The sequence below is a fragment of the Megascapheus bottae genome, chromosome 1 (assembly GCF_031878675.1).
Source record: "Megascapheus bottae isolate mThoBot1 chromosome 1, mThoBot2.hap1, whole genome shotgun sequence".
Classification (NCBI taxonomy): Eukaryota; Metazoa; Chordata; class Mammalia; order Rodentia; family Geomyidae; genus Megascapheus; species Megascapheus bottae.
In genome coordinates this window covers 53,820,015-53,837,754 of record NC_143509.1, presented here as the reverse complement: position 1 = coordinate 53,837,754, position 17,740 = coordinate 53,820,015, and the positions used below count along the sequence as shown (strand labels likewise).

At 40.1% G+C, this 17,740-nt stretch overlaps 1 protein-coding gene across 2 annotated transcripts in view; it reads left to right on the top strand.

The window, feature by feature from the left end:
* Nucleotides 1-17,740, top strand: part of Pak2 (p21 (RAC1) activated kinase 2) — a 66,683-nt gene that overhangs the window by 26,609 nt on the left and 22,334 nt on the right. For both annotated transcript variants that reach the window (XM_090344327.1, XM_090344335.1), the window contains exons 2-8: nt 836-1,043; nt 2,838-2,938; nt 4,583-4,730; nt 7,369-7,400; nt 8,717-8,824; nt 13,951-14,083; nt 15,296-15,359. In XM_090344327.1, the coding sequence (XP_090200453.1) occupies nt 857-1,043; nt 2,838-2,938; nt 4,583-4,730; nt 7,369-7,400; nt 8,717-8,824; nt 13,951-14,083; nt 15,296-15,359 (773 nt within the window). In that variant the 5' untranslated portion in view covers nt 836-856. The remainder of the gene's footprint in view (nt 1-835; nt 1,044-2,837; nt 2,939-4,582; nt 4,731-7,368; nt 7,401-8,716; nt 8,825-13,950; nt 14,084-15,295; nt 15,360-17,740) is intronic.

Genomic DNA, 17,740 nt, shown 5'->3' with positions numbered 1-17,740 from the left:
TGATTAAAATCTTGTTTAATGGGATGATATTTTGCCTCCTAACATAAATATTTTTTACCGAACTTACCTAAGTTAGGAGTCCTTCTGATTTTAAGTATGTATGACCTACTTCACTGGATTAATGGTAGAGTGACCTAACAGAATAATCCTGGGGTTATAGCACATGCTGGATTTCAGCCATGCTCTGTACTTAATTTGGTCAGTGTATCCAGATTAATTAACTTTCTAAAGGATTTAAGAAACTGAGATTTTTAGAGAGACCAAATACTCTATCAGTTGTATTTTTTTTTTTTTTTGAAAAGTTTACTTGATGACTAAGTTGTAATCCATCACAAGGCTGGTTGTTGGTTGATAGCTTTGAAGTCCAAGGCAAGCATCCATCTCTGCTCCTACCAAGGACCTTCTAGGTATCTTATAATTGATTGAGTAGGTCATATTCTTCCTTTTCGGAATTCTCCTTTTTTCACTTTCTTTTTCTTTCCCTCTCCTCTCTCTTTTTTTCTGGATTATGATTTGAAGGTTCTCTGCTATTTAAGCCATGCCTCTTTTTTTGACTCCATGTTATCTCTCTTTTGGCACAGTCCCATATCAATTGAATTGCTTTGCTTTTCAGACATTCCATATCTAATCATTTGTTAATTGTTAGGGCTGAGATTACTTCTGTTTAAAAAGATGTTTGTTATACCTTTTATCAGTTTTTTTTTTCTTCTCCAATTTTTCTATTGTAAGTGGATACCTTTTCTAATTAGAAGTTGTATGGCAAGATATTGCAGTTTTATGCATGCTCATGTTATTTTTGCCTTGTTATTAATTATGACTTAAAAACCTATTTCAGGCCTTTTCATAGTTCTGAATCATGTCTGATAACGGAGAACTGGAAGACAAACCTCCAGCACCTCCTGTGCGGATGAGCAGTACCATTTTTAGCACTGGAGGCAAAGATCCTTTATCAGCCAATCACAGTTTGAAACCTTTGCCCTCTGTTCCAGAGGAAAAAAAGCCCAGGAATAAAATCATCTCCATATTCTCCAGCACTGAGAAAGGTAACTAGCCTTTGTGATTTCAAGTGTCTTGATGTTGGTTTTTTACTGTGTTTTAGCATTGGTTTATTATAGGTTACTCACTTTTTTTTTTTTTCCCCAGTCCTGGGCTTGAGCTCAGGGCCTGAGCACTGTCCTTGGACTTTCTCAAGGCTAGAGCTCTACCACTTGAGCCTCAGCACCACTTCTGGCTTTTTTCTATGTATGTGGTACCAAGGAATCGAACCCGGGTCTTCATGCATGCTAGGCAAGCACTTTAACCACTAGGCCAAACTCCTGGCCCCAGGTTACTTACTTTTATAACTTCCATGATGACAGCAATAAAGAAAACAGTTGAGAGCTTGGAGCACATCCTAGTGCTTGCCTAGGATGCAGGAAGCCATAGATTCCATTCCTTGGTACCACATACAGAGAAAAAGCCAAAAATGGTACTGTGGCTCAAGTGGTAGAACACTAGCCTGGAGCAGATAGAGGCTCAGAGACAGTGCCTAGGCCCTGAGTTCAAGTCCCAGGAATGGCAACAAAAAAAAAAAAAGAAAGAAAGGAAAAATGAAAGCAAGTAAGCAGTTGATACTGAATAGAAAGGAATAATTTTGTTGGGCATGGTAGCACAAGTCTGCAGTTTCACATACTTGGAAGATTGAGGCAGGAAGATTCCTTGAGCCTACGTGTTGAGAGACATAGCAAGACTTCTGGTGCTTGTTTTTAGGGTTTAAGAAAATAAAAAGGCCATTGTGGTGGATCACGACTGTTATCCTAGCTACTCAGAAGTCTGAGATCTGAGGATTAAGGTTCAAAGCCAGCCCAGGCACGGATATCCATGAGACGGTTATCTCCAATTAACCACCAGAAAACTGGAAGTGACACTGTGGCTTCATGAGTAGGGTGGTAACCTTGAGCTGAAGAGCTCAGGGACAGTGCCCAGGCCTAGAGTCCAAGCCCCACACCCCACAAAAAAAAAAAAAAAAAAAAAAAGAACAAAGGGCTATAATCGTTGATTGTTAGAATTCAAATAAAGAAGTGTTCCGGGGCTGAGAGTGCTTGCCTAGCATGCACCAAGGGTTTGATTCCTCAGTACCACATAAAAGCCAGAAGTGGTGCTGAGGCTCAAATGGTAGAGTTCTAGTCTTGAGAAAGGATAGTGCTCAGGCTCTGAGCTCAAGGCCAGGCTGGCAAAAAAAAAAAAAAAAAAAAGTGGGTGTGTAGGTCACAGAGTTTGAACTTGGCCTGGGTGTGATCCCTGAGTTCTTCTGCTCTAGGCTACCACCCTCTTGAACCCTCTTGAACTTGAACTCTGGGCCTGGACATTGTCCCTGAGCTCCTCAGCTACCGCCCTACCCTTGAACTAAGCCCTACTTCCCATTTTCTAGAGGTTAATTGGAGATAAGAGTCTCAGGTCCTTTTGTGCCGTGCTGGCTTTAAACCTTGATCCTTAGATCTCAGCCTCCTGAGTAGCTAGGATTACAAGCATGAGCCACTGTGCCAGGCTTCCTGGACACTTTTTAAATGTAGTAATTATAAACTACAATAATAATGAGCATAGACCTACCAGATAGCAGAAACCCTGTGTTGTTACTGGTTTGCACCTCGGCTTTGTAATAGATGCAATACATCTATATGCTGCAAACACTTGCTATCAGCCAGTGTTCTTAGGGGGAATTTCTCTAGTAGAATACCATTTCCAATCTGTTTTAGGAAAAATACAAATAGAGGATTATAAATACCATTATTTTTATTATAAATTTATTATAAATACCATATTCTTGTTTGAATAGATTCCCCTTTATTGCCCTCTAGGGAGTAAAAAGAAAGAAAAGGAACGGCCAGAGATTTCTCCTCCATCTGATTTTGAGCACACCATCCATGTTGGCTTTGATGCTGTTACTGGAGAATTTACTGTAAGTTTTCACAGTTGGGGTTTATTTATAACATTAAAATAACAGTAGCTGAATGCTTATGGCTCACATTTGTAATCTTAGTTTCTTAGGAGGCTGAGATCTGAGGATCACAGTTCAAAGCCAGCCCAGGCAGAAAAGTCTATGAGACTCTTATCTCCAGCTAGACACCATAAAAGTAGAAGTAATGCTGTGGCTCGAGTGGTAGCGTGCTAGCAAAAAAGTTCAAGGACAGTGCCCAGGCCCTGAGTTTGAGCCCTACCACTGACCAAAATTAACACTCAAGCTTTTTCCTTTAGTGTAAGTTTAAACTTCTCTGTTGACATGTTGTCATTCCTTACTGCTGTTTATCATGAAAGTATTAGTGATATTAGTGATTGAATGTTCTTTTTTTTAAGAAAGCTGAATTTATTAATAATGATGCAAAACAGACACTTAGAATGAATACTAGACCTGTTAGAATTTTAAGTCAAACCTGCTAGGCATAGTAATATATACTATAATCCTGGCTCATGGGAGACTATATCGTACTTATGTCAAAAAGCAAAAAAAAAAAAAAAAATTAACCAAAGTTATATTTATTTGTGTTCTCATTTGACTCTGAAAATTGACTTTTTTAGAGCAATTCAAACCACATCTGATTTCTTTGAAGTCAGGATTTTATGTTTGCTATACAGGTGCTCTACTGTTTAAACAATGTCACAGCCATTTTTCCTCTGGATACTTTTGAGGTAGAGTTTGCCTGTTTATGTATTCCATTCTTAACCAGGTTGACAGGCTGCCAGGTTGCCGAGTTTTTGGGTTTTTTTTGTTTGTTTGTTTGTTTTTTTCATGTTAAGGTGGAGTCTCACTATTTTGCCTGGTTTGACCTGGAACTGGAATTAATAACATACATACAAGCATATATACATACATATATATTTATATTGTGTGTATATATGTATTTATATTGTATATATTTGAATAAATATATGTTATATAACTATTATATATCGGGGGGAGTCATGGGGCTTGAATACTGCCTGGGCGTTGTCCCTGAGCTCTTCAGCTCAAGGCTACCATCCTACTCTTGAGCCAAGCCCCATTTCCCATTTTCTAGAGGTTAATTGGAGATAAAAGTCTCAGATCCTTTTGTGCCTGAGCTGGCTTTGAACCTCAATCCTCAGATCTCAGACTCCTAAGTAGCTAGGATTACAGGCGTCAGCCACCAGGACAGGCATATATTTTATTTTGTTTTGCCAGTCCTGGAGCTTGAACTCAGAGCCTGGGCACTGTCCTTGAACACTTTTTGCCCAAGGCTAGCACTCTGCCGCTTGAGCCACAGAACCACATGGCAGCTTTTTCTGTGTATGTGGTACTGAGAAATCAAACCCAGGGCTCCGTGCATGCTAGGCAAGCACTCTACCACTAGGCTACACTCCTTTCCCATGTTCCTGGAACTGATATTTCTAATCTCAGCCTCCTACTAGCTGAGGTGTATATTACTATTCCCAGATATTAGTAAAGATGGGATATTAGGAACTTTTTGCCCAGCTGGCCTCTTACTGTATGTTCCCAGTTGGTGCCGCCCAAGTACCTAGGATTACTTGCATAAGCCATTGGTGCCTAGCTCAAATCACAACTAATTTCTGAATTTCTTTTTGTTAGGGCATGCCAGAACAGTGGGCTCGGTTGTTACAGACTTCCAATATCACGAAACTAGAGCAAAAGAAGAATCCTCAGGCTGTGCTTGATGTATTAAAGTTCTATGACTCTAACACAGTGAAGCAGAAATATCTGAGTTTTACTCCTCCTGGTAAGAAAGATGACACTGGTAAGACTGAATATGGGCAGTCATGAAACAATGCTAGATTCAAAAAAGAGTCCTTCTGTGTGCGCGGTAGCTCACCCCTGACTGAGATCTGAAGATTGCAGTTCAAACCTGGCACTAAAAAGTCCATGACTCTTATCTCCAATTAATCATCAGAAAACTAGAAGTGGCCCTGTGGCTCAAATGTGGAAGCCTTGAGCTGAAGAGCTCGGGGACAATGCCTGGGCCCAGAGTAAAAACCCCATGACCAACATAAAATAAATAAATAAATAGATTCCTTCTGGAAAATGAAATGCCATACATATATACTGTAGTTTTTGCCCATATTTTCCCACTGCCCAGGTTCTGCCTTTGTACACTTGTGAGGGTGGCTTCTAAGCATATTTTTGGATCTGGGGATTATATTAATCTCATAGTTTTACTAGTTGGTAGATGTTTAACCTTTTGTTTTATATGGCCTTTTCTTCCTTGTTGCTTTTCGGTGACTTTCTAGTGGAAAGAAAAAGTGTTAATATTTTGGTGTGTTCATAGTAGAGATAGTTTTTTTTGCTTGTGAAATAGAATAAAAGTTGTTTCACTATTTTAAGAAAAAGAATGACTTGGATGTAAAAAAATTTTTCTACCCAAAAATTGAAATTCATCAAATATGTACATATAGAAAATAAGGGTGATAACTAAGTGGATTTATGCCTTAATATTTAATATCACTGGGTAAGAATTGGGATGTATTAGACTCTTAAAAAGAGCTTGTTTAGCATCAGAATCAAGCCTCCCTTCTCTGGAGGGAGGGATATTTTGCTCTGGAAAATATCATTTATCCTGTTTCCCTCCTGTGTATTTTACTAATTACATCCCAAATGTCTGTTAATATTAATACGTTTTTCTGTCCCTAGGGTCATATGTGTAGTGTGTAGTGTGTGTTTGGGGGTGTGTGTGTGTGTAGTTTTTTAAAAAAATAATAATAAGGGGCCTGGAGTTTGGCCTAGTGGTAGAGTTCTTGCCTAGCATGCACGAAGACCCGGGTTCAATTCCTTGGTACCACATACATAGCAAAAAGCCGGAAGTGGTGCTGAGGCTCAAGTGGTAGAGTGCTAGCCTTAAGAAAATCCAAGGACAGTGCTCAGGCCCTGAGCCCAAGCCCAGGACTGGCAAATAAATAAATAAGTAATTAATTAATAATAATAATAAGATTAAGCCGGGCATGGTGGCTCACGCCTGTAATCCTAGCTACTTAGGAGGCACACATTTGAGGACCTAGTTCTAAGCCAGCCCAGGTACTAAAGAATGTGAGACTCTTATCTCCAGTTAATCACTAGAAAACAGAAGTGGGGCTGTGGCTCAAGGGGGAGGGCAGTAGCCTTGAGCTGAAGAATTCAGGGACAATGGCCAGGCCCCAGAGTTCAAGCCCCATCCACGCCCGACAAAAAAAAAAAAAAGAAAAAAGATTAAGTTAAAATTATGTGTTTTAATTGTACATTATATATACAGAATTAAAGACTTTGTTTAAGGGATGTAGAGACCTTTTTGCAGATGCTCTTGTTTTACTCTGAAATTCTCAGGAAAAGATCAGATTTGTCCTTACAGCATTTTGAACAACTAGTCTATGTAAATTACAATTTCCTTTTTTAATGTCAAATTTTACGTGGAAATTAACAGGTTTCTTTATGAAACTATGACCAGAAAATAGTATTCTTTCTACCCACTATAAATCCATTAAGGTGGGCACCAGTCGTTCATTCCTGTAATCCTAGCTGCTCAGTAGGCTGAGATCTGAGGATTGCTGTTTGAAGCCAGCACAGGCAAGAAAGTGAGACTCAGAAAAAAGCTGGAAATGGCATTGTGATTGTGTGTGTGTGTGTGTGTGTGTGCGCCCACATGTGCATGTGTATGCGTGTACGCACACATAATTTCTAGGCATTTTAAAAAGAAAATCTTAAATCTAAGAATTTTACTTTATACAGTTGCCATTATTTGAACAGTAGCATTATATTCCTTGGTGGACAATTTTATAGAGAAAGTCTTGAACAGTAACGTTTATTATAATGAATACAGAGATAGCATAGTTTCACTTAAAATTTAATTTTACTAAATATAGTTTATATAGAATAAAACACTCATTTACATGAGCCATTGCTCAGTTTCAAATTTTTTCTTATCATTATCATTTTTCTGCTGAACAGACCATGGAAACATACTGAACAATTAATTTTTATTAGCTGTCACTCTTCCTAGTGAACCTGGCTGTTGAGTGCCCCAATAATTTTTTTTTTTTTTGGCCAGTACTGGGGTTTGAACTCAGGACCTGAGCACTGGTCTTGGATTTTCTCCAGGTTAGAGCTCTACCACTTGAGCCTCAGCACCATTTTTGGCTTTTTTCTATATATGTGGTACCGAGGAATGGAACCCAGGTCTTCATGCGTGCTAGGCAAGCACTCTACCACTAGGCCAAACTCCCGGCCCAGATTACTGTTTTAATGCTGGTAATTTTTCAATAGGTAATTGAATTTATACTGAAATCAGTTAAAGAACACTTCATTGCTCTGGGTTATTCTGGGTTTTGTTTGTTGTTGTTTGTTGGAGCTTGCTTTTTGAGTACTAACATTCTATTCTACTCCAAATTTAGAGAAAGATGGCTTCCCTTCAGGAACACCAGCGGTAAGTTAATTATTTCTTGTAGCTCTTTTTCTAATTTAGGTTACCTAAACCAAATATCAGTTTTTATTGTGCTCTCTAAAATAAATTCAGCCATAAAGATTTTTTTTTTAGTAATTTGATTAATTGAAGACTTTTTAAGTAAATAGAATTTCCTTTATAAAGTATTTAAAGCAAATATATAATGACATCCAGAGCAGTTTTAACTACCTTTAGTTATGTTTCTGTATATAAACATGATTACAAAAACTTACTACCATATTCTTTCCCTCCACCTCCTACTTTTTATGTTACCATTCTACTAAGCAGAGAATAGAAATTTATAAAATCACATTTACTTATATGTATAATTTATTTTGTGCTAGTATCAGGGCTTTAACTTGGCTCCATGCTCTCACTTAACTTATTCATAGGTGGATAGCACTTTACAACTTGTCTTCCTGTAGTCCTTCATTTTACTGGCTTTATTTATTTATTTATGTTGCCAGTCCTGGGCTTGAACTCAGGGCCTTGGCACTGTCCTTGGATTTTCTCAAGGCTAGAGTTCTACCATTTGAGCTCACAGCATCAATTCTGGCTTTTTTCTATGTATGTGGTACCGAGGAATCAAACCCAGGTCTTTGTGCATGCTGGGGAAGCACTCTACCACTAGGCCAAACTCCCAAATCAAAGATTTTTCTGCTCAGGCTGGCTTCAAACCTTGTTACTCCCAAGGTGTATACCTCCCTGAACAGTTACTTCGTGGTTGATTTTGTTAGAACTAGTGAGTTTAATTGTTTTAAAATGAGGTATTGAAGAATTTTTTTTTTTTTTTTTTTTTTTTTGCCTGTCCTGGGGACTGAACTGAGGGACTGAGCACTGTCCTTCGGCTTTTCTCAAGGCTACTATTCTACTACTTAAGCCACAGCTCCAATTCCGGCCTTTTCCATGTATGTTGGTATTAAGGATTCAAACCTGGGTCTTTATGCATGCTAGGCAAGCACTCTACCACTAGGCCAAACTCCCAACCAGAAAAAGTCACAGGCTGGGTAGGGTGGCTCACGCCTGTAATTGTAGCTATTCAAGAGGCTGAGATCTGAGGATCAAAGTTCAAAGCCAGCCTGGCACAAAAGGACCTGAGACTCTTACCTCCAATAAACCTCTAGAAAATGGGAAGTGGAGCTTGACTCAAGGGTAGCATGGTAGCCTTGAGCTCAAGAGCTCAGGGACAACTCCCAGGCCGAGTTCAAGCTTCATGACCCACAAAAAAAGAAAGAAAGAAAAGTCACATTTTAGTCTTTTGAATATATTGCCTTCCTTTGCTTGTATGATTCACACAGCTGAATACCAAAGGATCAGAAACATCACCAGTAGTAACAGAGGAAGATGATGATGATGAAGAGGCTGCTCCTCCTGTCATTGCCCCACGACCAGATCATACAAAATCAGTAAGTGATTAGTGATTAGATTAGTGTTGTGGATGTGCGTGTATATGTTTTAGAACAACTTTAGCATTTCACTTCCAGTAAGAATTTTTTAATGCCATCCAGTTTATTCTAGTATAGGGAAATTTAAGATTCTTACCTAAAGACCATTGATCAAAATGTAGTTTTTCATGTAATTCTAGCTACTGATCTGAGGATCACAGTTCAAAGCCTGTCCTGGCAGGAAAGTCCATGAGATTCCTATCACTAACTAATCACCAAAAAGATAGAAGTGGAGCTATGGCTCCAGTTTAAATCACTAGCCTTGAATACAAAAGCTTAGGGACCATGCCCAGGCTCGAACTGAGTTCAAGCCTCAGGACTGGCACAAAACGAAAGAAGGAAGGAAGGGAGGGCAGGCAGGCAGGCAACAACCTGTCTGTTGGTTTTGAGAGGGGATTTTTTTTTGTCATTTATGGGGCTTGAACTCAGGATCTGAGTATTATCCCTGAGCTCTTTTGCTTAAGGCTAGTGTTCGAACCCTTTGAGCCACAGTGCCACTTTGGGTTTTCCAGTGGTTAATTGGAGACAAGAGTCTCATGGACTTTCCTGCCTGGGCTGGCTTTGATCTGCCATCCTCAGATCTCCACCTTCTTTGAGTAGCTAGGATTACATCTGTGAGCCACTAGTGCCTGGCTAAAAGCAATTTTTTGTTTGTTTGCTTGCTTGCTTGCCAGTCCGGGGTCTTGAACTCAGGGCCTGAACACTTCCTGAACCTTTCTGTGCTCAAGGCTAGTACTCCACCACTTGAACAACAGCACCACTTTTCTGTATATGTACTACTGAGAAATCGATCTTGGCTTCATGCATGCTAGGCAAGCACTCTACCACTAAGCCACATTCCTAGCCCCCAAAAAACAGTTTTTGAGAGTTGAAATCTAATGGCTCCTTTTAAAGTAAAAATACTTAATAACTGAGTTTCTATTTCTCTCATTTTTCTCAGAGAACTTAACTACTTCTTTAGTTTTCTTAGTGTAGATAATTATTCCATCCAAATCAGATATTTCCTCTTACCCAAATTGCTTATCTCCCATTTTATTTTCATTTTTATTGTCGGGGTAATGTATAGAGGGGTTACAGTTACATTTGCCAGGTAGTAGGTACATCACACTTGACATTGTTTGTGAAATCTAATCTAGTGAGACTGGGCTGTGTTTTATTTATGCCTTTTTTTCCTTTTTGCAAGTTCTGGGGCTTGAACTCAGGGCCTATACACTGTCCTTGAGCTTTCTCAAGGCTAGAGCTCTACCATTTGAGCCACAGCACAGCTTTTTCTTTTCTTTTCTTTTTTTTTTTTGCGGTTCGTGGGATTTGAACTTGGCCTGGACTCTGTCTCCGCCAGGGTATAAGGCAGTAGCCCTACACCCTTGAGCTAAGCCCTACTCCCCATTTTCTAGAGTTTAATTGGAGATGAGTCTTAGGTCCTTTTGTTCCCTGGATGGCTTTGAACCTTGTCCTCAGATCTCAGCCTCCTGAGTAGCTAGGATTACAGGTGTGAGCCACCACGTCCAGCTCATCTGGCTTTTTCTTTGTATGTGGTACCAAGGAATTGAACCTGTGCCTTTGTGCAAGGTAGGCAAGCATTCTTACCACTAGTCCAAACTTCCAGCCCTTTTTCTTTTTGACCAGTCCTGGGGCTTGCACTCAGATTGGGCACTGGTCTTGCACTTTTTTAGGACTAGCACTATGCCACTTGGGCCATAGCTGGTTTATGTGTATTTATGTGGTTCTGAGGAATCAAATCTAGGGCTTCCTTCATGGTAGGTGAGCACTCTATCACTAGGCCACACTTCAGGCCCAATAAGCACTTTTTATATGTATGTGTTTTGGTCCTAGAGCTTAAACTCAGACTGGATGCTGTCCCTGAGATTTTTTGCTTAAGGCTAATGCTCATTTCTGGCTTTTTTTTTTTTTTTTTTTTTGGTGATTAATTGGAGATAATTATGACTTTTTTTGTAGTAATTAAGAGTATCATGGACTTTCCTGCCTGGGCTGGTTTTGAACTGCAATCTTTAGTTATTAGCTAGTATTAAAAGCGTGAGCCCTTGGCATCCAGTCCTAATATTCATTTTTCCCTATATTTTCTGATACTATTTTTTTTTTTTTGCCAGTCCTGGGCTTGAGCTCAAGGACTGAGCACTGTCCTTGGACTTTCTCAAGGCTAGAGCTCTACCACTTGAGCCTCAGCACTACTTCCAGCTTTTTTCTATGTATGTGGTACCGAGGAATCAAACCCAGGTCTTTGTGCATGCTAGGCAAGCACTCTTTCTCTCTCTTTCTTTCTTTTCTTTCTTTCTTTTCTTTCTTTTCTTTCTCTCTCTCTCTCTCTCTCTCTCTCTCTCTCTCTCTCTCTCTCTCTCTCTCTCTCTCTCTCTCTCTCTCTTTCTTTCTTTCTTTCTTTACCAGTCCTGGGGCTTGAACTCAGAGCCTAGGCACTGTCCTTGGACTTTATCAAGGCTAGAGGTCTACTATTTGAGCCACAGCACCACCCCTGGCTTTTTTTGTGTATGTGGTACCAAGGAATTGAACCTGGATCTTCGTGCATGCTAGGCAAGCACTCTACCACTAGGCCAAACTCCAGGCCCCCACATATATTTTTCTTAGATATATGTTTTTTGTTTTTACAGGTGAATGGGAGCAGTATTTTGTTTGTTTTTATTTTTTGTGGTAGTGGTGTTTAAACTTGAGTCCTTAAACTTGCTAAGCAAGCTTTCTACCACTTAAGTCATATCTGTAACCTGGGCACTGTCCCTGAGCTCTTTTGTTCTAGGCCAGTGTTCTGAGCTTCAGTGCCACTTCCGGTTTTTTAGTGGTTAACTGGGCCTTTTTTTCCTGGGCTAGCTTCAAACTATGGTCTTCAGATATCAGTCTCCTGAGTAGCTAGTACTAATTACAGGCATGAACCTCCCGTGCCTGGCTCTGCAACCTTTTTTGTTTCAGATTTTCAAGTCAGTTCTTATGCTTTTTTCTGTGATCTTCATTCCTGTACCTGCCACCTCACTAGGATTACAGGTGTTCTCCAGGTTACCCCCCCCCCTTGGCAGTACTAAGGTTTGAACTCAGAGCTTCATGGTTTCTAGCTTTTTTGCTTTTTTTTTTTTTCCTATAGTTGTTGTGGGCCTGGACTCTGTCCTCAGATGTTTTTGCTCAAAGGTGCTTCTCTATTACCTTGAGCTACAATGTCACTTCTGGTTTTTTGATGGTTAATTGGAGATAAGAGTCTCATGGAGGGGAAGTGGTGCTGTAGTGGTTGAGTGCTTCCCTAGCATGCATGAAACCCTGGGTTTGATTCCTCTGTACCACATACACAGAAAAAGGCAGAAGTGGTGCTGTGGCTGTGGCTTAAGTAATAGAGCACTTGTCTTGAGCAAACAGTGTGCAAGGACAGTACCCAGGCCCGGAGTTCAAGCCCCAGGACTGGCATAAAGAAAGTGACATGGACTTTCCTGCCCCAGCTGGTTTAGAATTGAGATCCTCATGTCTCAACTACCTGATAGGATTATCCATGTGAGCTAACAGTGCCTGCTTCCAGCTTATTTTTCATTTGGTGGTTCCTTTTAAAACTGTATTTACTTCGGGGTGGAGAGTACTGGGGATTGAACCCAGATTGTTGCACTTGCTAGGAAATCTTTGCCACTGAGTTACTTCCCAGCCCCCAGCTAATTTTTTTTCAGCTTAGATCTTACTGCCTTTTACCTAGACTAGACTTTGTGATTTTTCCATTTCCTCCTTCCATATAGGTGGGTTACGGGCATTTTTGTTTTTAGTTTTTCGTTGCTGGTTCTGGGACTTGAATTTAGTGCTTAGGTACTATCCCTGAGCAGTTTTGCTGCCACTTGAGCCACAGATCCACTTCTGGATTTTTTTTTTGGTGGGGGGGAGGTTAATTGAAGAATCTCACTGACTTCTGCCCAGGCTGGCTTTGAACTGTGATCTCAGCCTCCTGAGTAGCTAGGATTACAAGAGTGTGCCACCAGTGCTCTTTTTGTTGTTATTGTTATTGGTAGTGAGCCTTGAACTCTGGGCCTGGATGCTGTCCCTGAGCTTTCTTCAGCTCACTCTACCACTTGAGCCATAGCACCACTTCCAGCTTTTTTGGGGGGGGAAGTGGGGGAGGAGGTATATGTAGTACCAAGGAATCTAACCCAGGGCTTCCTACTTGCTAGGAAAACATTCTACCCTCAGTCCAAACTCCCAGCCCCAATGCTCTTTTTTAAACAGGGCCTTAGTTTGTATGTAAAAACTCCAGACTGCTTGTTTTACTGGTGTGGGTGTTGCTACACTAACAATTGCATACTTTATTATCTAAAAATATTATTACTATTCTTGAAAACAAAGGGTAAATCAATGAAGAGAAGAAGATGGGGAGAATGCAAGTCAAGAATCCAGTGTAGGGCCAGGAGTTTGGCCTAGTGGTAGAGTGCTTGCCTAGCATGAAGACCTGGGCCTGATTCTTTGGTACTGTATACATCAAAAAAGCCAGAAGTGGTATTGTGGCTCAAGGGATAGAGCTCTGGCCTTGTGAAAGCCCAAGTGCTCAGGCTCTGAATTCAAGCCCCAGGTCTGGCAAAAAAAAAAAAAAAAAGCAATGTAGAGTCTACAAAATTAAGAAGAGTGGGGAGGAATAGATAAGAGTGTTGAGAGGGGTGACACTGATTAAGCTACATTGTATTCATAAACTATTTTGTTAAATGGCAACTCCTTTGTACAACTACTTAAAGACAATAAAAAGGAAAAATGTCAAAGAAATGATAGTGTGCCATTAAGAATGCATGAATTAGATGGGCATGAATTAGCTGGGTGGTGGCTCACACCTGTAATCCTAGCTACTCAGGAGACTGAGATCTGAGGATTGCAGTTCGAAGCCAGCCCAGGCACTAGAGAACATGAGAGAGACTCTTATCTCCAATTAACCACTAGAAAATGGGAAGTGAGCTGTGACTCAAGGGTAGGGCCGTAGCCTTAAGCTAAAGAGCTCAGGGACAGAGCCCAGACCCAGAGTTCAAGCCCCTGACCCACAAAGAAACAAACAAAAAAGAACACATGAATGTTTTTTCCACTCAATTCTCAGCAACAACTATATCTTGCAGATTTACACACGGTCTGTAATTGACCCTATTCCTGCACCAGTTGGTGACTCTAATGTTGACAGTGGTGCCAAGTCTTCAGATAAACAAAAAAAGAAGACCAAGATGACAGATGAAGAGATTATGGAAAAATTAAGTATGTTACCTATGTTCTATAGTGGGTCCAGGGCTGGGATTATACTTCAGTAGTATTTATCTGCCATATGCAAGGCTGTAGGTTTAATACCGAGTACCACAAAAAAAGAAAAGAGCATTTGGTCCAGTTATATTTTAATTTATGCCTGTAATTTGACTTACAAGAACAATAACTGTAGTTAAAATCTAATGGAGAGGGGGGCTGAACGTTTGGCCTAGTGGTAGAGTGCTTGCCTAGCATGCACGAAGACCCAGGTTCGATTCCTCAGCACCACATACGTGGGAAAAAGCCAGAGATGGTGCTGGGGCTCAAGTGGCAGAGTGCTAGCCTTGAGGAAAAAGCCCAAGGACAGTTCTCAGGCCCTGAGTTCAAGCCCTAGGACTGGCACACACACACAAAAAATCTAATGGAGATAAAATAATAGATTAGTTTTATTAATATATTTGTATTTTTATTTAACTAGTAAAACTAGTCCTTTTGGGATCAATAGGTTTTCCCTACAAGCCAGATATAAAGGACATATTTGGAAACCTTATCAGATATGGTTTGTATATATTTAGGAATATGTATAGCTTCTTTATATGAATCTACAAAAAGTACAGAATTAACATTGCTGGATATGGAGACTCATGCCTGTAAACCTAGCTACTCTTGAGGCTGAGATCTGAGAATCAAGGTTCAAGCCAGCCCAGTCACTAAAGACTGTGAGACTTATCTCCAATTAATCACTAGAAAATGAGAAGTGGGACCTGTCCCTCAGGGATAGGTTAGTAGCCTTGAGCTGAAGAGCTCAGGGACAACACCCAGGCCAAGTTCCAACCCCACTTCCTACCAAAAAAAAAAAAAACAAGAAAGAAAAAGAAAACCAGTATTTTACTAGGTGCTGCTGGCTCACCCTTGTAATTCTAGCTACTCAGGATGCTGAGATCTGAGGGTCATGGTTCAAAGCAAGCCTGGGCATGAAAATCCAAATAACCAGCAGAAAACCAGAAGTAACACTGTGGTTCAGGTGATAGACACTAGACACTAGCTGAAGAAGGAGCTCAAGGACAATGCCCAGGCCCAGATTTCAAGCCCCACAACCGACAAAACAAAGGAAAAAAATCCCCCCCAAACTGTTTTAAAGTCAATGTGTATTAAAAGTAATTATCCAAATTAATTTGCTTTTAAAATGCTTGACTGAGCTTCCAATTTTTATTTTTGTTAAAACAGGAACTATAGTAAGCATAGGAGACCCTAAGAAAAAGTATACCAGATATGAAAAAATTGGACAAGGGTAAGTTTTTGTGACTGTATATTTTGTGCCATAATATTCAGTATTCCCTGGATATCCTGTATATCCTGGTATATCTTTGCCTCTGATATGAACTCTTAAATATGTATGGAGTCTGACTATAACTCTGTGGAACTGTCTAAATACAAAATGCAGTTGCTTCTAGATGCTTTTTAAGAACTGTTACAATTATCAGTGACTTCACATCATTCTTTAAATACATATTTTTTAAATTAATTAATTTATATTTATTTATTTATTTACTTACTTACTTATTTGCCAGTCTGCAGTTTGAGCTCTGGGCCTAAGTACTGTCCTTGGGCTTTGTCAGAGCTAGAGCTCTTCTACTTGAGCCACAGCACCATTTCTAGCATTTTTCTATGTATGTGGTACCAAGGAATCGAATGCCGGGTCTTCGTGTATGAGGCAAGCATTCTATTACTAGGCCAAACTTGTGGCACACATGGGAAATTTCTATGCTATCTCTGCAACATTTCTGTAGGCCAGACTTAGTGGTAGAGTACTTGCCTAACACGCACGAAGACCCGTGTTGGATTCCTCGATACCACATACATAGGAAAAAAAAAAAAAAGCTAGAAGTGGGCTATGGCTCAAGTGGTAGAGTTCTGTCCTTAAAGTGGGGGGGAATAGTAAAAATTGGTTTTGTTCTGTTCTATGTTGAGTAGTCTTGCTATATAGACCTGAGCTGGCTTGGAACTCACTCTGTAGCCTAGGCTATCCTTGAACTCATCACTTTTTACCTTAGCGTTCCTAATGCTAGGATTACTGCTGTATATTACCATGCCCAGCTTATGTTTCTCTTAAGTGCCATTCCTCAGGGTGGTAGAGAACAGAGAGATAGAAAAATTGTCCCTACAATACATGTTAAAGACAATAAAGACTGGGAGTTTAGCCTAGTGGTAGAGTGCTTGCCTAGCATGCACGAAGACCGGGATTCAATTCTTTGGTACCACATAACAGAAAAAAAGCCAAATGATGCTGTGGCTCAAGTGTTAGGGCTCCAGCCTGGAGAAAATCCAAAGACAGTGCTGAGACTGAGTTCAAGCCCCAAGACTGCCACCCCACCAGAAAAAAAAAACAAAAAAAACTCACAAAGACAGTAAGGATATATATTGATTAATATGTGAAATGAACATGTGTTTTAAGTCTTTGAGTCTACTGGTGTTCTGATTTTATATAATTTGCATTTTAGAATTATACACTAAATTTTTTTTGTTACTTGAGAGAATGAATATCTCTGTTCTGTGAATTTAGAGAGAACTTAAATTTTAGAAAATAATTTCATTTGCAGCATTGCTTTTATTTTATTTTATTTTATTTTTGGACTGGTCCTGAGGCTTGAACTCTAGGCCTGTGTGCTACCCCTAAGCCTCTTTCTGCTCAAGATTAGCGCTCTATCACTTGAACCACTACACTGCTTCCTGCTTTTTCTGAGTAGTTAGAAGAGTCTCACAGACTTTTCTGTCTGGACTAGCTTTGAACACAGTCTTCAGATCTCAGCCCCCTACTTGAGTAGCTAGGATTACAGGTATAAGCCACCAGCATATAGCACTGCTTTTAATAACAAATTTTAAATCTTTTCAGCATGATCATAAGTTACTTACTGAATAATAAGTAATAATGATGAACAAGAATGATACCTGTCTATACAGATAATCAGAAATCTAATGTTAAATTTTTCTTTTCTTTATTGGACCTGGGGCTTGAACTCAGGGCCTGGCTCTGTCCTTGAGCCTCTCTGTGCTCAAGGTTAACATTATACCACTTGAGCCACAGTGGCATTTTTGGCTTTTTCTGAGCAGTTTATTGGAGATAGGAGTTTCATGGACTTTCCTGCTCTAGCTGGCTTTGAACTGTGATCCTTACGTCTCCTGAATAGGTAGGATTACAAGTGTGAGCCACCAGCACCCAGCTCTAATGTAAATTTTTTTAATTGCAGAGAAATGCATAAAATGAAACAATTTGAAGTTTAAAAACTGACCAGAGTTCAGGACTGTGGCATAGTGGTACAGTAGTGCTTGCCTAGTTTGCACAAAGCCCTGGGTTTAATTCCTTGGTACCATATTCACAGAAAAAGCTAGAAGAGGTGCGTTTGGTCAAGGGTAGAGTGTTAGCCTTGAGAAAGCTCAAGGATAGTACCCAGGCCCTGAGTTCAAGTCCCAGGACTGGTAGAAAGGAAAAAAAACCAACTAGGCCAAGTGTTGCTGGCTCTTGCCTATAATCTTAGCTACTTAGGAGGGCATGGAAATCATGGTTTGAAGCCAGCCTGGGTGGGAAAATCTGAGAGACTCTTATCTTCATTTAACTACCAGAAAACTGGCAGTGGCACCGTGTCTTAAAGTGGTAGGTGGCTAGCCTTGAGC